Source organism: Ylistrum balloti, unplaced genomic scaffold, assembly GCF_031769215.1.
Source record: "Ylistrum balloti isolate Yb309-2 unplaced genomic scaffold, AGI_CSIRO_Ybal_v1 Utg370458, whole genome shotgun sequence".
Lineage (NCBI taxonomy): Eukaryota > Metazoa > Mollusca > Bivalvia > Pectinida > Pectinidae > Ylistrum > Ylistrum balloti.
Genome location: NW_026782303.1, coordinates 82007 through 105138, shown reverse-complemented (window position 1 = coordinate 105138; position 23132 = coordinate 82007). Strand labels below are relative to the sequence as shown.

Below are 23132 nucleotides of genomic sequence, written 5' to 3'. Positions count from 1 at the left end.
TTTGTCCGTGCATGGGCATTTTTCTGGCCCGAGCTCTGAAACCGTTCTACATCACTTCTCCAAACGTTGAACAGATATCTTTTTTATATTTATTTTTTTGATACTGCCCTTTGTTATAGGGAAGCGATATTTTTTTTAAAAAAAATGGTGCCCATGGAAACCGGCAAATCTCTACAAATTGTACTGCTTCCTGGTTTCCATGTCACCATTAGAAACAGATAAGCAAAATTACAAATTTCACTGTTTCCAGACCATGGCAACAAAATTGTTCAAAGCCTACCTGATATTTTGTACAAGTTAGCTTTCTCTTTGTGCATATCGCTACTTGGGAAGCTTTCCTGTGATTTGGCAAAAAACATTAATCATTGGCGAATTTTTTCAATTTTATAAGTAACATATATATTTGTATAAAATAATAAATTTTATCAAATAAAGTTATTCATTGTGTTATCATTTTATTTGCGTATATCAAAGCATCGGTATTAAAAGATTGTATACATAGAAATATCAGTAACAGTAGTGAAGTGGGCTTTGCGTTATCTTGTTTTATTTGTGGACTATATATAACAAAGAAATTGAAGTCTTGTCTTACTATTGACTTAACAGAATATCGAGAAAATAATGATAACAAGATCTTGTCTTGAAAATGGCACAATGGCGATCATACCCTGAAGAATGAGTATTGTAATCGATCAAAACTGGCTGTATACCAGTCTTGACAAACTCATCAATTTTTTATGCTTTAACGAATTTTTATATTTTATAAGCAATAGAATCGGAGAAGCACCGAGGCCGAACTTTTGAGTTGTACAGTCATTTTTCGCTGAAAAAAAATCTTTAAATTAACTTTTTAATCATCTCTATAAATGTCTTCTTCAGTTTTGAATTCTGAATTAGTATCTGTCATTTTTCCATATTGTTTATAATGAAGTTTAATTGTTTGTTTGGTTCTACTGTATCTTATCTAAATTTGTATTTAAAGGTGCTATTATTCACTTGTGTGTCTGGCGTAAAGACACTGCTGGTAGACTATTAGTCCCCAAGGGCTGCCGTAACCGGCATTCCTGGTTGTGGTTCATATGAATAGTAGCAGAGTTCAGAAGATACAGATGAACTTAACGTTCCTCTAAGATTATCAGATTTATAAAATTTACGAAATTTACTTAATTATGGGGTCGGTGTTTCTCCCCATATATATTTTTTGACATTTCTACCGATATGGGTGGATTTTACTCATTATCAGGCCCTGAGCGAGCCGATTGTATGATGCAGTTTAATTCTTTGTTAAAATAAAATTGTAGTAATATTTGCTATACATTACTATGTCTTTCATACAATCTTGTATCGCTGGTCCGGTCCGAATGAATAATGCACCTTCCGTCTTTAAATTTAGAATATCAACATCGGGTTCCGGTGAAAATGGCGACTCCCAGTAAGTAGAGTTGCCCTGAGAAAATTACCACTTTTCATCCTAAACGTTCCATTTTGATCTGCATGTTGGGTGTTATGTACTTATAAATTGTATTTCTGGATTATTTGTCTCCATAAGTGGAAGCTGCTACATTAGTGTTATTTTATTCAGGCGAAGGTTTTGGACGTGCTGAATCCATGGTTTTGTCTTTTGTCGTGATTGTTATTGCGCGGGACATATTGAACTTTCTAAATAATAAGCGGACGCTCACAGTGATATGAAACAGATCATGCCCAAACAAAATAAAGCGTTTTAACAATGCTGGTCAATATATTGTCACCTGCTAGTAACGTAATTATGATGCATAATGAACTGGCTTTTGCTAGAGTTGTGTACGTTCCAGATACAGGTACCCATCTTTTAACTAAGTCTGATAAATTACAGAACATTTTTTTTGATTTGTTGATAATTATTAGAATTATAAATCAGAGTCTTATAATGCTAACCGATATTGTTAAGATCATGCAACTTGCCTTCCCATTTATTCAATAATAAATACTTTTGTACTGGCTTAAAATTCTGCCAAAAGCTGCAGAATGTAATGTTAAAACCTGTAGATAAGCAGTTAATTGTTCCCTTTTGTAATTGTTTGATTGAATGTGGTTCAAGATCATGATTGGTGATATTTATGTTAGTAATCCTCCACCACATTTACGTAGTGTGATTTAGTTCAACTTCTTCCAATTTGAAGTAAGTCTCAACCCTCAACAGGATGATTACATTCTGTATTTTGGTATTCTTTCCAGTTCCCATACATATGCATGTCTACTTATTTGTTAGGAAATGTATATAAGGATTCAGATTCTTGCCCATGAAAGGATACAACAACATACAGCGGAAGTTGGCCTCAAGTTCATGCATTTGACAGTTTTGGTTGTTGCACAAGGTGCTTCCACTTCACTACGATACCCTTCATGTATTTACTGTTTTTTTTTAGCATAAGAACTGACAAATTATATTAGCTTGATAAATTATATATATCCCAATAAATTCTGAAGGTTTTTTTTTCTGGTAAATCCAGAGGACCATTTCCAAATTTTGCTGAGTCCACTAGTTACAAAAAGATGTAGTGGGTTCACAAAATTTGAGAGTCCCACAAGAAAAGAAGGAGTCCAGGATTTAAATTTTTGAGTCCCTAAAATCACTGTGTATACCCAGTCCATCTCTTTCAGAATGAATAAAAGCCTGACAAGAACAGGATTAAATACACATAGACATTCATTGCCTCAATGACTTATTCAAGCAGTGTTTGTAAAATGTTAATATGTAATTTTTGATAGAATGCTATGGAGTTAGACATACTAAACTATGAATGTTGTAGGGTTACAGAACAATTTGACTACAAATTGATTTTAAAAAATGATGTCTGTGGCATGAGTTGTTACCCCACTGTTGGCACATGGGTTTTCCCAGCAGGTGTTTTTGGAAGTTGAGCCCAGAACACCAATTCCAATCCCAATACTATGAGATAAGAGATTGAGTCTCAAGATTCAAGTGTGTCCCAAATGGAGAGTAAGAGTCCAGGACTCAAGGCTATGATTCCGTGAAATCACTACATTAAGTAATTTCTTTAGTTACAGATATGTGTTGGGCATATCATTGTTGTATTTAATATGACATAATAGTATTTGTATCTTACATTAAGATAATCACTTTTAAATGTAAACACAATTATAAAAGCATATATACCAACCTATTTTGTTAAGCTTGTAACATGAACACATTTTTTGTTTTTGTTTTGAACTTAAAAGAAAAAATGTGTAAATTTACAAATTAGAAAGGTTGTGACTGAATAACTAATAAAAAATTGTTATCTACTCCAGAATTCCGCCACCAGGGACCCTTAGAAGTATGGTCATTGAGGGAAAGACTTGCACTGGCCTGTTCTGTACTGAGAAGTGGTGACCAGAACTGGTTTGTTCTTTTTTTTTTCTTTTTTTTTTTGAGATAATTATGATAATGAATAATTGACTGCACATATGAACAAATAAGTGTCTACTGTACTTGTATATAGTTATAATCATTTAAAAATACATTGTTATTTAAAATTGATATTTAGGAATACATTTGGATATTTAGATTTTGCAGTATATTCAAAAAAGATTTTTTTAAAAAAAGGAGTATATTGAAGATGCTTTGATGACCTGTGGTTTTCTCTGGGATATCTGGCTTTCCTACATCATCTAAAACTGGCACATCCTTCAATATAATGTAAAACAATAATAATCTAACCTCTTCTAGCAGAAGTTTTATACATGTATGAGTTAGTTCCTAAATCTTTCACATCTACAGTTTTGTTTTTGTGAATACACAGATACCACAAATATTTGCTTTTGATCAAAACTGAGATAAAAAATTTAATTTTATAACTTTTTATTGTGGTACAGGGTATCAGTAAGCAGAGCTATAAGACCATATGGTGAAGCCCATCGCACACCAGAGAGTTTCTCTCAGAAGGTATGTTTGTTCAGATTCAATATTTATCCACCATTTCTGAATTTAAGTTAATAACCAAGTAGTGTTATGGACTCCACATTCTTTCTCTGAAGCTCATACAATATCCATGTTAATTTTTACTTTTCACAAGCCAATTAATTATACTTCATACACACAGTAAGTAGTTTACATTATGAAGAACCCAATTCCATCTAATCAACAGGTTCAGTTTGATATTGCTTGTTTCAAAAGATATTAGTAATATATTTACAAGATGCAGTAAAACTTACTTAGTTGAATATTACATTGTTTATGCATTGTTTTTTCCACACAGAACTGTGCATTGCAGTATGCAGAATTACTTGAGAAGGCAGAAACACCAAAGTAAGGGTTAGGTTATATATTGATACGCCTTCGCTTGAAAAAATAGAGTTGTCTCCCTTTAATATTCTAATGTTTGATGTCAAGTGGCAACCTTAGCTTGAAATTCAAATGGCCAACAGAGTATTCTGTATTAAGAATAATAGAATATCTCAGACCACTTGGCTTTGACTCAGAAAATAAGGGTGTTACTGCTAGGAGGTAGATTATTAAGCTGCGTTTGGTAAAAGTAAGCTGACCCTAGTGCAATAAACATTGTGCCAAATCTAAGGTAATGATATAACCCTGTTTGTAATGAAACATCATGGGCAACATCTGTATTCTTTCCATGGGCAAGACACTTTACCCCAATTATTCAAGAAAGCTTATGATACTTAGGCCTCCAGCATGAGATTCAGATATGGAGGTAGCGAACAACTACTATCAACAGACTACATCTATACTGTCTTGAAATTACGCTGTATGTTCAAGGGGCATTAGATCAAACAAATAAACAATCTCCTGACATTCGTTTGATCTGGCAATAAATTCTGTAAACCTGGTGTCATTTTATTCAAAATACTTACCAATATTATCGTGCAGCCATTTTCTTTATTTGTATGCCACAAATTTTTCTCACCTGATCATGTTTTAAATAATCTTCTTAGTCCTTGTCCAAGCTTTGTCATTATATCACATTTTAAACCAATCACAAAGCTGGAAAAGTGATAACTAATGAAAAGAAAATTGATCATCTTTTTTTTTGCAAAATACCTATAAGATGATTTGTTAAATGATAATTTTTGAAAATGGAGCTCAGATTCTATCTTGTCTTGTGATACTTATATCAAATGTTTCGTTGTCTGTTATATCAACAAACTTTGATCAACATAATGGTTACCACATTGCAAGAGAAGGTGCAGCTTATACTTCAGTTCATCTTATATGTGGATCAATTAGAAAATATCACTGAAAAAACAGCCCTGTGGCTTATACTTGGATGTGGTTTATAGCCTGGAAAATACAGTATATGTATCATTATATATTGATGCACCTGCAGATTAATCCTAAATTGAACCTCTATCTCATTGGTTTCATTAATAAACCATGGTTGTGCCATAGTAGGTCTTTTGTATCCAGTACAAATTACAAATAAATCGGACAAAAGAAAAAGGAAAATAAAATGAAAAAAAGAAAAGACAGAAAAAACTAATTTAATCCGATATTGATATATATCTTTTGTTTAAGGGGGGTGGGGGGGTGGGGGGGTGGGGGGGTGGGAAATCATATTTAGACATAGTAAGAATGCTTTTGAAATGGGTCTTTGCATTGCTGAATGTGATGTTGTATCTACTAAAATGATCTGGTAAGGTGGGGCCAAGCATAGTAGTTGACACCATATTAAAACAAATGTAATCTGTAGGATATTAATAATTAGTTATGTAGCTATGTTAAATCTGCTTTGGAAATGCAGGCATTTCATCTTGCTAACAATATTATACTTCCAGGCGGAAAAGGGGTGATCGAGGGGAGATTGAGACGCCAGGAATACAGATCATCCGTAAGCTTAGTATTGAACGGATGGAAGAGTTAAAGAAGAAAGTCACAGAACAGCAACAAAGATACAAGTAAACATATATGCCACCTTATCCACTACTCTTGACAATAACAATGTTTAGAAAGCTTGCAGAAACTGTGTGCAGTGGATTGTTTTTTGGTCTTAGTCTTTTTGAAACAACTGTCAACTAAATGACTTGTTATCCTACAATTAGCCAGGCTATAAAACCCTCATAAATGCTAGCTTGAAATATACTGCTTGGCTTGATAGAACTCCTATGTAGCTTGATTAATTAAACACAAGATTAGTGAGTCAAAAGTTCCATGTAGTGATCCGATAGGTATTGACATGTATTGCTGTGACTCCTGGAATATTTAACACGTTCTTTTCTGGTATTTATTTAACTGTATGGCTTGTTTTCTGTCAACAGGAAGCTAAAAAAAGAAATGGAGAGCATTAGATCAGGACAGATGGATGATAAATTAGGGGAAATATGGCAACAGATGCAGATGTAAGTATCAAGGCATGTCTCTCAGATTTGATATTCTTACGAGATAAAGTATTAAGATTTAATAACCATCAGTACTGCTACTAGTACTTCAGAGTTTATTTATTTACTTTCAGTCAACCTATGAGCCTGTTATCTTACTGAACCTATGATAACTATTTGCCTTTCAAGATGGGAGAGATATTAAAATCCACACTTGTACCTAATTGAATGCATTAACATAGCTTATAATTGCCATTGAATGGCATTGATGAGGTGCAATTTTACCAACATCAGTTGTGTATTACAAGCTTGTGAACTGCCAACAATATAAAAATACAACAGGTACATGTAATATAAACAAATTGAGTTTGTCTTTCCCCATAACAAGATGTATAAAAATTGAACTGCTTTTAGTGGCCATTCCTCAACATTATCAATGACAACTGGATAAAAACAGATTTCACATGAAGTGCTAATGTTCTTCATTGTTTTTGCCCGTATTCAGTTAGCATTCAGATTTGTAATGCCCGTGCATGTTATGTAGAGGTTTGTATCACCTGGGTTGTGTTGATACAATACAGATCATGAAACAAGAGTCACACTATGACACATATTGTGATATATGAAGGATAAAAAGTACTGATGTTAACCTACTGCAGTCTACAATATATCTATTGCATTTTGCCATTCCTTTCAATTTACAAATTAAAAAAAAAATCTTAAAATACTGTGCAGCTATATTACAAAAGAGCCACTAGATAGATTAAATGAAAATATGAAGTTTTGTTCACTCCAAAACAAACTGATGAAAGTGGACCTTTCACCTATATTAAATCATAAAATCCACACCACAGAGAACAGACTGATGTAGACACACGTAAAATGATGCAGTGTAGATAATGTAAGTTCAAGGCCCTACAGCTAGGAGGTTTCTTCTCCTACACATTGACTTGTCTCTCTTGCTTGAAAGTCTTAAGGGTTTGATTACAAAAGCTAACAAGTAACAAACTCGTTCGTTATGTTACTAGACTGATTTATCTTTTTCCTGCATCCATTTCGAGAGACTGATATTTCATCAGTTTCTTGTAATCTAAAGACTGTAAGGTTAGTTCAAAACTGAAAGTAGAACCAGCCAGAGGACTCCACATGATCAACTTCTTGTTGCTACCTGTGTTTCGACCATTTCATGTTATGCATAATTAGTAACCAATGGTAACAGGTAATTTTAGGTATCACAACACTATTGTTTTGTTGATGATACATAGATGTGACACCTTATATGATGATACACAGATGTATCAATATGTCTAATACCAGCTGAAAACAGTCCAATTCTTGTTGATTTTGTTGACATTTGTCCTGAAGGAAGACAGTGGTGTGTCTTAAAATAAAAATCCCAACTCTAAACCAATAATATGTTCAAGTATCTCTCATGATGGCTCAGTGTTCTATGATGAAGTTTAAGTTATATGTATATAAAGAGATATGATGTGATGTAAGCTTTTGATTATGTATGGTATAAACACAAATATATATTGATTTATCCTGCAACTGGCGCCGTCATTATCAAAATATACCTGCCACATGTATTTTTTCCTGTATTCAGCAGTGATGGAAAACAGCTGTATTTTAGCATTAGTATTTTACTCTCTGAATTTACTTAAATATTACATTTAGAAATTTAAATAGTTGTTTAAATAGGTGATTATGATAATTATATAGGGAGAAAAAAGCTGCAGAGGAGGCCAAACAAATGGAAAGGAAGCTGGCAGAGGAGGCCGAAGGTCAGTTAGTTCAGATCTCTCTTTAAAAAGTTTAAGTAGTTTCCCTAAAGCAGATATCCTAAAAGTAGACTTTCAGGTTTCTCTAGAGCTGATCTTCTCAGAATATATATCTAAGAAAGTACATATTACACTAGGACAGAAGTCCCTCTAATGTTTATTTAATGATTTCTCCCATACAGCTCAGCTTTAGTGCTCCATGATGATAATGTCGTGAGAAATCTTCCATAGTGATATTACTTGTTTTAAAGTGAAGAGTTCAGGTCACGTTGCTAGTCCCTATTAGTGGGAATTTCCCTTTATTCAAGCGATAGAGTTTCTTTCTTCTGAGTGTCAGGGCCCAACTTGTTCCTATTACACATGTTACTATGTTGCAATGATCAAATTCCAGCAAACAAACCCCGTAAAGGAACAGTGAGTCGACTGTTTGCTGAACAAGGGAATACCATGGTGGATGTGGAGAACATTAAACAAGAGCCAAATACAGAGGCAGCACCCATTCTGGTGAGATATCTCTTAAGTCTGCCCCATATACTCTCTCAACATGTCCCAAATACTCTGTCAACAAGGCTCAGGATGGCCACCTATAGCCATCTTGTCTCGTTCTTTGCTGTGCCGTGCTTAAACTTTCCATTCAAATGACTTGTCCTCAATAACCAGAAGGCTCACTGTACTAATATTGGGCCTGAAGTATGATGGGAGGGATAAAAGGCTACCAGGTTTGTTATTATGAATGACCTTGACCTACTATAGTGGTCACAGGGGTCAAATATGTTACAAGGTTTGAATGACTTCTTCTTAAAAAGCAGAAGTTGCAGGGTGATATTAGGCTAGTAGCATGCTTGGAGTTCGGGCTACCAAATTTGTTAATCTGTTGTGTTGTAATGTATAGGCAACTTCTTCTCAGTAATCAAAAGTCCAATGGTCTTGATGTTACGCTTGTAGCATGCTTTTTCAACAAGCAATATGATCATAGTAATGTAGTGCATGTATAAAGAATATGACTTCAGGTTTGCAGAAAATGTCTTTATGAACCAACCGAAGTCTTCTGTGTAAGCTGTAGTGTAGTTGAGCAATTTATTTTAGGCCTATCTGGCCTCTTTCATATATAGGTCTTTAAAATCAGATGACCCATTAAGGCCATGGGCCTCTTGTTTTAATTACTATGGTCATCAAACTTTTTCCACTGATGAAAAGGGAATTTCACTTACTTACAGGTAATTCAGATCTTTTGCTCTTTTTGTTTTTGATGTCCATGTTTGTCCAAAGCAGGATTTCCTGAATATTTCACACAGGAGTGTTACAAATGTTTTACTCATGATTCTTGGAAAGGTAGAATGTCAAATACATGAAATGCTTTGACTCGCTTTCCTCAGTATGTGACTTTTTTTTGCTTTGCCAGTATATCAACTTGATAAGAAAGTTTTGCAATGAAATTTGTTTTATTTTCTCTAGGCCACTGAAGGCCCTTCAAGCTCCTCTGTCAATCCGTCCTTAACTCTGAAAACTGACATTACGACTCCAGTAGAGGAAAAGCAAAAGTCTACAGCTGCATCTGACTTATTGTCTTCTTTGTTACAAAGCAAGCACTACACAGTCAACCAGTTGGTATGTAGGTGTAATAAAGGTCATTATTTATTTCAATGCCTCCGCTAGGATTCGAACCCGGAACCCTTGCCTTACTAGTCTGGTGCTCTACTGATTGAGCTTATGAGAAGTTTTCTCTAGTCAAACAGTATGTTGCTGCTAGTATTTACCAGGGTTACATAGGGAAGACAAGTTCTTAACAGATGAAAAAAATGTTTATAAATATTGTCCTCCAGAGAGACTGTAAAGGAATCCTGTAATGTTATAAGATGGTGAATATAGGAAAAAAAATCACTTTTATTTTTAATATCCTATTTTTGTGAATTTATGTCTTTTATACATATAAATACACTGGAGGTCATTTGTGGGAGGCAGATTTAGAATGAAAAGAGAAGTTTAAAACACTTTGTGTCAGAGGTGAATATATGAAAACACAAAACATAATACTTTATGTCTGATGCCAAATTATAGTACAATGTATATGAATCAGTTTCTCGGAATGTACAAAAAAGGTATAAAAATACATGAAATGGTGAAGGAATGAAATCAGACATTGATACACAGGGCCTTCTTGATGTTGATAGATAAAATATGAAAAGAAAAGTAGCAAGGAAATCAGTTTACTTTTTTTGTGTAGGAAGCAGAGCTGAAACAAGAATTACATGCCCAACAATTGGCAGCGAAGGCTGCTAGTAAGACCGCCACCCCACAGGCTCCGCCCATCAAGGAAGATGATGACCCAGCCTCCAGTACAGAGGACTCTTCATCTTCATATGGTTAGTAGGGCTGATAGTATCTCTTATGGCATGTAGGCTGAATACATTGATACTCCATATACTGTAAATCACTCACATTTTGCCAAGGATTTGTTTTCTCATCAATACGTAAGCAGAGTCAATCACATATTCAAATCCCACAGGATTATCTGTAGGAAAATAAATCTGGATGGCATCCATGTTGATTTGGTTACCGATATTGTAGTCCTGAAGAGTCCAAGTCTCTATTATCTCATCATTCATGAATTTAAAGTAATAATTTCTTGATGAGCAGTTACAAAATCATGTATTTGCAAATATGTCTGAAGAGATAATTTCACGATATAAATTATTTGCGAAATCAAAGTGATTAACAGTTATGGCTGTAGAGATAAGATTGCGAAATAAAGTATTTACAAAATCTAAGTGATTTACAATAGGATGTTCGAATATCAAAAATTTACTTACTGTGCAAAGTGAATGTATTTCTAGGTTGCTATTGTGAGTATGTGGTATGCTCTGATGACTTTGCTGTGAGTTCTTCATATATTCATTCAATACATGAATTATCAACACCTAGAACTCCGTTATCTTTAAATTCATTACATTGATAAGTTTTATTAGTTTGAAGTGTCCTATGTATTTAGTGGGAAAGAACTTGCTGCAGTGCACTATTTTATCGGACATGTGCACCTCCCATTTACATTTTGACATTTCTTTGTATCAATTTTGATTTCTGTCAGGTTTAAAATTTAGCCATAATCATCACTGATAAATTGTAGATGGACAAAACAGTTGTAAGTTGCAGTACCATTCATTATCTGGCTCTGCTGTATCTTGTTTTAAATTTGTACTGAAAGGAGCTATTCAGTTGTGTGTCTTTTTCACAATCCTCAGCGACACCGACTATCCCTAAACTGTTGGATAAGCCTGGTCATCATGGACAGCTCGATGAGGACACACCTCAGGTTGATGTGACAAGTGGGGCAACAGACTCCGGTTCTGTTGCTACTGATGACCCCACATTAGGTAGGATCTTTGTTTGGATGTTAAAGTTGGTCACTAATGGCCATTTTGGATTTTTGACACTTAAAGTTTGTTACTTTTTGTTGTTAAGAACTGCATTATTTAATACAGTACATCAGAACTTGTATAAGATTCTGTATTATATCCTTCATTACATGAGAACTTGTATAAGATTCTGTTTTATACCCTTCATTACATCAGAACTTGTATAAGATTCTGTTTTATATCATTCATTACATCAGAACTTGTATAAGATTCTGTTTTATATCATTCATTACATCAGAACTTGTTGTATAAGATTCTGTTTTATATCATTCATTACATCAGAACTTGTTGTATAAGATTCTGTTTTATATCCTTCATTACATCAGAACTTGTATAAGATTCTGTTTTATATCATTCATTACATCAGAACTTGTTGTATAAGATTCTGTTTTATATCCTTCATTACATCAGAACTTGTATAAGATTCTGTTTTATATCCTTCATTACATCAGAACTTGTATAAGATTCTGTATTATACCCTTCATTACATCAGAACTTGTATAAGATTCTGTTTTATATCATTCATTACATCAGAACTTGTTGTATAAGATTCTGTTTTATACCCTTCATTACATCAGAACTTGTTGTATAAGATTCTGTTTTATATCCTTCATTACATCAGAACTTGTATAAGATTCTGTATTATACCCTTCATTACATCAGAACTTGTTGTATAAGATTCTGTTTTATATCCTTCATTACATCAGAACTTGTATAAGATTCTGTTTTATATCCTTCATTACATCAGAACTTGTATAAGATTCTGTTTTATATCATTCATTACATCAGAACTTGTTGTATAAGATTCTGTTTTATATCCTTCATTACATCAGAACTTGTTGTATAAGATTCTGTTTTATACCCTTCATTACATCAGAACTTGTTGTATAAGATTCTGTTTTATATCCCATTCATTACATCAGAACTTGTATAAGATTCTGTTTTATATCATTCATTACATCAGAACTTGTATAAGATTCTGTTTTATACCCTTCATTACATCAGAACTTGTATAAGATTCTGTTTTATATCATTCATTACATCAGAACTTGTATAAGATTCTGTTTTATACCCTTCATTACATCAGAACTTGTATAAGATTCTGTTTTATATCCTTCATTACATCAGAACTTGTATAAGATTCTGTTTTATATCCTTCATTACATCAGAACTTGTTGTATAAGATTCTGTTTTATATCCCTTCATTACATCAGAACTTGTTGTATAAGATTCTGTTTTATATCCAGAACTTCATTACATCAGAACTTGTTGTATAAGATTCTGTTTTATATCCTTCATTACATCAGAACTTGTTGTATAAGATTCTGTTTTATACCCTTCATTACATCAGAACTTGTTGTATAAGATTCTGTTTTATATCCTTCATTACATCAGAACTTGTATAAGATTCTGTTTTATATCCTTCATTACATCAGAACTTGTTGTATAAGATTCTGTTTTATATCCTTCATTACATCAGAACTTGTTGTATAAGATTCTGTTTTATATCCTTACATTACATATCAGAACTTGTTGTATAAGATTCTGTTTTATATCCTTCATTACATCAGAACTTGTTGTATAAGATTCTGTTTTATATCATTCATTACATCAGAACTTGTTGTATAAGATCATTCATTACATCAGAACTTGTTGTATAAGATTCTGTTTTATATCATTCATTACATCAGAACTTGTTGTATAAGATTCTGTTTTATATCATTCATTACATCAGAACTTGTTGTATAAGATTCTGTTTTATATCCTTCATTACATCAGAACTTGTTGTATAAGATTCTGTTTTATATCCTTCATTACATCAGAACTTGTTGTATAAGATTCTGTTTTATACCCTTCATTACATCAGAACTTGTTGTATAAGATTCTGTTTTATATCCTTCATTACATCAGAACTTGTTGTATAAGATTCTGTTTTATATCCTTCATTACATCAGAACTTGTTGTATAAGATTCTGTTTTATATCCTTCATTACATCAGAACTTGTTGTATAAGATTCTGTTTTATATTCTGTTTTATATCTTCATTACATCAGAACTTGTTGTATAAGATTCTGTTTTATACCCTTCATTACATCAGAACTTGTTGTATAAGATTCTGTTTTATACCCTTCATTACATCAGAACTTGTTGTATAAGATTCTGTTTTATATCCTTCATTACATCAGAACTTGTTGTATAAGATTCTGTTTTATACCCTTCATTACATCAGAACTTGTTGTATAAGATTCTGTTTTATATCATTGTTGTATAAGATTCTGTTTTAACCCTTCATTACATCAGAACTTGTTGTATAAGATTCTGTTTTATATCATTCATTACATCAGAACTTGTTGTATAAGATTCTGTTTTATACCCTTCATTACATCAGAACTTGTTGTATAAGATTCTGTTTTATACCCTTCATTACATCAGAACTTGGTGTATAAGATTCTGTTTTATATCCTTCATTACATCAGATCTTGGTGTATAATATTCTGTTTTATACCCTTCATTACATCAGAACTTGTTGTATAAGATTCTGTTTTATACCCTTCATTACATCAGAACTTGTTGTATAAGATTCTGTATTATACCCTTCATTACATCAGAACTTGGTGTATAAGTTTTATACCCTTCTGTTTTATACCCTTCATTACATCAGAACTTGGTGTATAAGATTCTGTTTTATATCATTCATTACATCAGAACTTGGTGTATAAGATTCTGTTTTATACCCTTCATTACATCAGAACTTGTTGTATAAGATTCTGTTTTATACCCTTCATTACATCAGAACTTGTTGTATAAGATTCTGTTTTATACCCTTCATTACATCAGAACTTGGTGTATAAGATTCTGTTTTATACCCTTCATTACATCAGAACTTGTTGTATAAGATTCTGTTTTATACCCTTCATTACATCAGATTCTGTTTTATACCCTTCATTACATCAGAACTTGTTGTATAAGATTCTGTTTTATACCCTTCATTACATCAGAACTTGTTGTATAAGATTCTGTTTTATACCCTTCATTACATCAGAACTTGGTGTATAAGATTCTGTTTTATACCCTTCATTACATCAGAACTTGGTGTATAAGATTCTGTTTTATATCATTCATTACATCAGAACTTGGTGTATAAGATTCTGTTTTATATCATTCATTACATCAGAACTTGTTGTATAAGATTCTGTTTTATACCCTTCATTACATCAGAACTTGGTGTATAAGATTCTGTTTTATACCCTTCATTACATCAGAACTTGTTGTATAAGATTCTGTTTTATATCCTTCATTACATCAGAACTTGTTGTATAAGATTCTGTTTTATACCCTTCATTACATCAGAACTTGTTGTATAAGATTCTGTTTTATATCATTCATTACATCAGAACTTGTATAAGATTCTGTTTTATACCCTTCATTACATCAGAACTTGTTGTATAAGATTCTGTTTTATACCCTTCATTACATCAGAACTTGTTGTATAAGATTCTGTTTTATACCCTTCATTACATCAGAACTTGTTGTATAAGATTCTGTTTTATACCCTTCATTACATCAGAACTTGGTGTATAAGATTCTGTTTTATATCATTAAGTAATCAAAGCTTGATGTATAAGACTGCTTATTGATTCCAGATATCATGGTTCCGGAGGAGGTGGTGACAGAGGAGGAAGAGGAAGAGAAGAATGAGATTACAACAGAGGAAGATGAAGATACACGAGACTCGACAATTGATGTTATGAGCAAAGATGACGAAATGTCGATTCACAAAGTGGAAGATATTCCGGTAGGTTTCACCTCTGATCTTAAAAATGGTGACCTTGGTATTGGGTGAAATCTGCAAAGTGAAGGGGACTTTCAGTTTTATCAGTATCCCGAAAAAAAAAATTGATTGACATTGTAATAGCTGTGTAAGGAATGTTGCAACTCAATGAAAATATCAAATTTGTGAATAAACTTCAAAAAATAATTTATAATAATTATGTGCCTCGTGATCATTTCATGTATTCCAATACCTTTATCTGCTGTTGTACATTCAGGAGGATAGTACAGAGTCAGCAGACATCAACAGCTCTAGTTTTATCAATGTGGATGATGAGATTTCCATCAAAGAGGAGGAGCCACTCTCTCCCACTAGTAGTGTGTCTTCTAAACTCAGCGAGTCAGATAACTTTAGGAACGTTGTTAGACGACGAGGAAGAGGTCGGTAGTTTCAGTATTTCTGTGTAAATAACATCTTAATGAGCAGGCACAATTTTCATTTGCTTAGGCAGAAATTTTTCTACTGAAAAATCATTCATTTTTGTATTCATTTGTTCTCTTAATCCACAAATTCATAAATATATGAAATAAAAGAAGTGACATGAAATATAGTACTAGTGGATTTTGTAAGAAAGATTTATTTTATGAAATCAATGAATATGTATAAAAAGATATGGTTTTGCAGTATCTGATGAAAATTTTTATAGCAAGACAGAAGAGTCTGTCTAGAAGTGAAATAGGAAACAGAACTATTAATTTATTTTGTATTCACTTTGTCCATCAAATAAAAAAAGATGTTTTTTTTTAATCATAGTACTCTGTAGAATCTAAAGTATTATGAATGTCAAACAAGACACTGCCGGTGATATATTTATCTTTAATCTGGGTGATAATGATTTTTCATATACACGCATACTAGATACACCCAAAAAAGAGTGAAAAAGTCCTGTATAATCTTCTTGTCTGACATATTATTACATTATAGCAAAAGTAGAAGATTTTGTTTTGAGTCATACCATAATAACACATTGGTAAAAACAAGGTTGAATCCATTTTAGGACGATCACGTGGAGGTAGGCGGCCATCAAGGAGACCAAGAAGGGCATTACATGTAAGGCTATACCAAAGTCAAATTTTCTTTCAAATCTGCATGATTTTGCATTATTTATACAGCAATGACAGGAAAAAATCTTTGTTCTCTGTAGAGTCACACAAATGAGTGTTTTCTTCTTTTGAGTGTTTATTTGTTTGTTAACACATAAATCACAGTGCTAGATATATTAACATACTCATTTGGCAGTTCAACTGTACATAAATGAGCATGACCGTATACATTGCTATTTAGTAAAATTAAAAACCTGTGCTATTTTATTGTCCTGTAATATATCCCAACCTTTGGTATTTTTGTTAAAGCACTTAATGATTTTTTTATTTGGTTGTTATTTATCAGGATGATGATCGAAAAGATGATTCTATGTCTCGTCTAAGTGATGGAGACACAACCGAGGAGGACGATGACCTAGCCTCAAGTTCACTCAACCAGGGAGGGACATCGGGGACTTTCTCAGAGTCCATTCCAAACAGTCCTCTTTCTCATTGGTAAGTCTGTCCTCAATCATGGAAGAATAGCAGGGGTTTTCACAGAGTCCATCCCAAATAGTCTTCTGTCTCCTACATTAAGTCACCCTCAATCAGGGACGGAAATCAAGAGACATTCTCAGGGTCCATTCCAAATAGCTTTTTGTTTCCTTGGTAATGTCACCTTCAACAAGGTTGGACAATCCAGGACTTTCCCTGGAGGACATTCCAAACAGTCCTCTGTCTCCTTGATAAGGCCACCTTCAAACAGACAGGGACATCAAGCACTTTGTCAAGTGTCCATCCCAAACAGTCCTCTGGCTCCTTGATAAGGCCACCTTCAATTAGGGAGGGAGATTTGGGACTTTCTCAGTGACAATCCTTTTTCTCCTTGGTAAGATCACCAAATTTTACTAGAACATTAGGCATGTTAATTCTCCAACATCTTTCATAAATGGTCTTCAGTCTCATCAGCATTGAAACCCCTCTTATCCTTTTAACTGGAATATTGGAGATGTAATCATTGTCTTTTCTTAACTGTCTATGTGATAAAGTTACTTGGCTACTTACTAGATTTTACTGACTGTTGGTTTAATGTTGTCTTCTTTGGTTTTATACCTGTCTATAAAGACATCTTTGATCATTCCAAATGTTTCACTATTCGTAGTCACTGGACTTCTGTATAAAGGCCACCTGCCAGTAAAGGCAAGTTTTTTCTGCTTTCTTGAGTGTCCTTTATTATTTGTTATTGTCATTCAAGTTTCTTATATTGTTTAAAGTAGTGACACTGAAGATGAAAAGAACTGGAAAAACTGGAAGAAATCCATCATGCTTGTGTGGAAATCAGCTGCCAGCCACAAGTAAGTAGAATTGACAAGCTGACTGATTATCACTGACAAGTAAACCATTAAATGTTTGACCATCAGTTCATTGTATGTCATATAGTTTACCAATACATGTTTGACCTCTACATATTGTAAATTGTATGGAAGGTATTGTTGCAGAGGGCTGTGGTGGTCAAGTGGTTAAGACGTCTGACGGTCTTTATCACTTGCCCTCCATTGGGTCATAGGTTAGAGACCTACGTGGGGCAGTCGCCAGGTACTGGCCACAGGTCGGTGGTTTTTCTCCCTGGACGTAAGCTTTCCTCCGCCAGCTAAACCTGGCATGTCCTTGAATGACCCTGGTTGTCAATAGGATGTAAAGCATCACTAAACTAACAAAGAAATAGTTGCTGTAAGGTCATTTTAGTAACAAAACAACTCCGTATAATTCAAAATCTGGTACTCTGTCAGAAAAAGGTTCCATATATCTTTGTATACTTACATTTCAGTGTCATTAATGTATGGAATGATTCTTCCTGAATAAAAGTATAGGGAGAATATTTGATGTATAATCATCAAATGTGCTTTATTTATGACAGGTATGCCAATGTGTTCATGCATCCTGTTACTGAGGACATAGCTCCGGGATATTCCAGTATTGTGTTCAGGTAGGTGTTTATTAGCTCTTTATAACCCTCACCATGAGTTAACTGTGGCATTGGAAAGTTTAACATGGCCATCAGGACATCTAATTCTCAGAAACATTTATGTCTAAGTTATGTCTAAGTTCAGATATCAAAGTCAGACAGGAGGACAATACAGGTTCCATTTGCCTCTTGTTAATGTGTACAGTATGTATCCTTAAATTGTAATGTCAACAGTTTACCTCCTGTCACATATCTGTTTGAAGTTACCTCCCTTCCTTCCTGAAGAAAGTGATGTTTGTGTCGTCATTTTAGGAATATTGAAAAGTTAAAAACAAGCCCATTCAAAACTTATGTAAGCTATAGTAGAATACTATATATACTTTGCTTCTGACAGACCCATGAATCTAGGTACAATTAAGAAGAATGTGGAAGCTGGCATCATTCGGACAACAGCAGAGTTCCAGCGTGATGTAATGCTCATGTTTACAAATGCCATTATGTACAACAGTTCCAATCATAACGTGTACAAGATGGCTGTTGAGATGTACCATGATGTCATGCAGCACATCGAGGTACAGTACAGCTGCTGTGTTTAGTCTGACCATCTCTTTAATCACTGTGAATGTTACTGAAATCTCTTACTGTGTTATTACCAGTCTTAGCAATAGAGTTTAATTGTGGAAAGACTTAATCTGATGCCAATATCTTAATTGGGTTAATTGATGCCCCATATTCACAAAATTATTTTATTTCAATAACCAGAAGTAATTGTGAGATATTAAACATTATTTCGGATCTCTTGCCTCCTCAGCAATATGTGAGCACCCAGCTGATGGTCCAGTCAACTGACACAAAACATTTGCGCACGACTCGGCGTGTTGACAACACTAGTGATAAGGTATGTACTGATTTTTCATTACATTTTTGCAAGTGAAATATAGGAAGTTATCTATTTGGTAAAAATTTATGTACCGTATATCATTTTTACAGTGATGATGTAAGAAATATTTTTGAGTGATGATAAAGCTTCCCTAGTGTTAACCAACCAGAGTGGTGTTTTCTAGTTAATACATTGAAATTAATGCTGGTTTTCCTGCTCAGACAAAAATGAAGTGTAGAATGAATAAGTTGGTTTTCCATCAAATAATTCCTGTGTCTATTTCCACTTTTCTTTATTAAGTTGGTAATTTGTAAGTGATTCTGACCTGAACAACAGCATAAAATGGTAGAATACAGTGTAAAGGTGTCTGTCCAAAATGGTGTCATCTTGTTGTCAAGCATAACCTCAAACTATCTGACATTAAAGAATGCATCAATTTCTCCTAATGTTTTGAAATCTGCTTTATTTTATGTTTGATCAACTTTTTTTTTCATTAGTTTTACCATTAAAAATGTGATAAAAAAAATTTAATGGTTTCCCATAAATATCATATCTCTTTAACTTGTATGACAGAATATATCTATATTTTTTGCAAATTCTCTCATGAAAAATACAATTATTCTGTCATACATGTAAAAAATATATAATATCAAACGAGATACCATTAAATATCCTCTATATATCTACCATTGCATTTTCTCTTGTGGAATGGTACATCATCAAATTTAAATGAAGTGTGTTCTGTTTATTTTCTTTCTTCTGCAAGTTGTCTAAAATCCTACTCCTCAAATAGGAATGATTGGATTTGCCCAAATTTGGTCTGAAGCATTCCTGGGTGAAAGGGAATGAATTTTGTGGAAACAATGGGTTTTAGTCCCCCTTGGGAGGCAGGGGTGGGACCCAATAGGGGAAATAAGCAAAGTCTTTAAAATTCTACTTCTTTTGTAGGAATGGTTGAATTTTGCTCATATTTGGTCTGAAGCATTCTTGGGTGAAGGGGAATCAATTATGTAAAAGCAGTGGGTTTCAGCTCACTGGAACAGGAGGGTCAGGGCCCATTTGGGAAGTAGAGCAATTATGTAGAAAGCAACTCCTCCTAAAGGAATGCTATGATTTTGCCCAAATTTGGTGTGAAGCATCCTTGGGTAAAACAAAATCAGTTTTGTATGATGTTGGGGTTTAGGCCCCTTGGGGAGGGAGGTGGTCTATAGGGGAAAAATGGGGGAGGGGGGTCCAATAGTGAAAATGGAGTAAATTCTTTAAAATTTTTCTTATTCAATTTTGTCCAGATTTGACAAACAGTATGTCAAATCCCATTGGGGAGGAGGATTGGGCCTTATTAGGTGGAATAGATAATAGATGCAAGCATTTTAAATACTTTCATTTTAGTTTGAAATAACCAATTTCAAAAACACTAAACCAGGAGAACCCTATGGTCCTCTTGTTATATGCGAACCCTGTACAGTGCTGTAAACCACTTTGGTAAAAATTAGGCCTGGAAATAAAATGTTTGCTTTTGTTTTCATACTGTCCCTATATTTGACAGCTAACAATTTAGTTTTAGCTGTTTTCTCATCAAGAACTGTTAAAATCAAGGTCATTACTCTTTATAATTGTAAAATATGTAAAGAAATTTTCAAGAAATACTTTCTTTAATTTTGGGTTATGTTAAGTTTTTAAAAGGGTAAAGCAGAAGCACAAAGTGATTTAAGTCAGAAAAAAATTAATACTAGACAGTACAGTATATACTCCTTAGATGATATTGAAGCACCTAGCAGCACAGGTAAATATGTATATCTTACTACATCAGGAACTATTCTCATTGTATGGTTATGTGGTTCTTTGTGAGATTAAATTCTGTTGACGTTAATTCACAGGAGGAGGAGGCAAAACGTAGGCGACTTTCCACAGATACGCACATACACACAGAGGGCGGGAAAGCAAAGAAACGCAAAACATGAGGTGACACCTAGTGGAGAATAAAAGCTTCCTGATTATGAAACAATAACAGGTGTTAAATTTTAGAAACAACATCTCAATGTTTGAAAACATTTATGTGCTAATGTGTAAACAACATTGATGATTATTGGTGGACTGTAGATTAAGTTTTGAGATCTGCTGGATGTTCTAGAACATTGAAGTAGCACCACCTACTGGATGTTTTGGAAAATTAAAAAAGTAACACCTACAAGATATTCTAGGAGGTCTAACTGGAAATTTTTTGAGATTTAGGTAGTGACCGCTGTCAGAGATTTTTTTGAGATAATATTTACTGAAAGTTCTGAAGTTTTTGACAGAAACATGTAGATGTTATTTTGATTTAAGTGGTGAAACCTGCCATTGGTAAAGTAAAATTTAGAGAGGACTTTCAGGATGATCATGGCAAAGGTGGTATCATGGGCAATATCCTAAAAGCTTTGTGAAATATCAGTATGCTTTGAATTAGAATCCTGCATTGTTTTTCAACTGTCACAATTATTCTGCTTGTAAATTAAGATGTGAGAAAAAATCATGTTTTTATGCATAGATTCCTGTCCAGGTACATTTGGGTAAATGGTTATGTAAGAAAGCCTTTAGTGTTAGTTTTTTTCTGTTAATGGATAAAATCATCAGGCTGCTTAAATTTAGAGTACATAAATCATACATTATGCCTTCTATGATTTCAAAATTTTAAAACAGTTATATTTTCTCTGGACAACATTTACCTAAATTATGATTTTCAACAATTCTTTGCATAACCCAGTGTTATTTCTACAGACTTCATGATTCTCTATCATATTTGACAACTTATTGTCTTGGTTGTTGAAGCATGTATTGCACCGAGTAGCCAGGTTCTGTGACATCCACAGACTTGTAACAGCTGTTGTGAAATAAATAAAGCAAAAAAAAAAAAACCGTAACAGTTTTGTTATTTATATGGTGCCATTGAACTGGAAATTAAGGGAGGTGTTGTGGAAAAAAGCAACAAAATGTGTTTACTCTTTGTCCTCATTAAAAGTTTGGCATGGCATCTATGGTGACCTTTTTGTAACGGTTGCCCAAGTGATCATGAAATGCAGATCCTGATCTCTTTTCGGGTCTAATTGAAATCAAACTGCCGAAACTGTCATCTTGAAAAAGACATTTTAAAAATGGAGATGTGGGGGGGTTACAATTGTGAGTGCTGCAGTGCCCAAAATAATTTTGTTTGTAATTGTATTAAACCTTTTTTATCGCTCAGCTTTGAATGTCCAGTCAAGTATTGATGTTAATCATCATTTGGCTAGGACCTTATTTGATATAACAATAAAGTTACAGTACCGTAAACCGCAGTTTCTTTGGTTATTTGTAGTTACATTGCAGTACAGATGTAAATGTTATATAAATAAAAGACATGCTTATAAGACGTGAACATGCAGTTTCTTGTTGAAGTACAATGAACGGCCTCCGGAGATTGGAGGGGTGGGATGGGGGTCAGTCATTGTAAATCTAAAGATTCAATGTGTTCAATAACACTGATAAACTTTGGTTGTCGTAGGCGGATTATCATCGCTATATCTATCCACTGCTTGTAATACAAGACTTAAATACTCTGTTTGATTTAAATTGCAGTGTGTTATAAGTTAGACTATTAATTCTTAAGTACATACCCTTACAATTCTAAATATTGAAGAATTTGTAATTATCTCTCCAGAATCGAAACATGTGTACAGATCAACTGGTAATACTACAGACAAATCAGGCGAATCTGTGTCACTCGAAGTCACGGCAGCCTTTAGTAATGAGTATAAGGGCAGTTGTTTGTGAAAGGCCCCGATCAGACAGGATTTTACTTACGCTTGTTATCACTTGAAAAAACTATTGTGTTCACTTCATATCTTCCTCTTTTTTTTTCTTTTTTTCTCGGGAGACCAAAATTTGGAGATCGTTCCAACTAAAATTCT

General features: G+C 33.7%; 1 protein-coding gene across 1 annotated transcript; it reads left to right on the top strand.

Annotated features, from left to right (window-relative positions):
- The first annotated feature begins 1419 nt into the window (after window positions 1-1419).
- LOC132555166 (bromodomain-containing protein 8-like) lies at window positions 1420-22103 on the top strand. The gene is made up of 20 exons (XM_060219513.1): window positions 1420-1432; window positions 3295-3385; window positions 3859-3928; window positions 4242-4291; window positions 5776-5895; window positions 6256-6336; window positions 8038-8099; window positions 8488-8600; window positions 9552-9704; window positions 10321-10459; window positions 11336-11467; window positions 15154-15305; window positions 15559-15721; window positions 16339-16391; window positions 16731-16879; window positions 17638-17718; window positions 18282-18350; window positions 18724-18901; window positions 19141-19227; window positions 21087-22103. The coding sequence occupies exons 1-20, from the start codon at window positions 1420-1422 to the stop codon at window positions 21168-21170; spliced, it is 2040 nt and encodes a 679-aa protein (XP_060075496.1). The 3' UTR covers window positions 21171-22103.
- Window positions 22104-23132: the final 1029 nt, after the last annotated feature.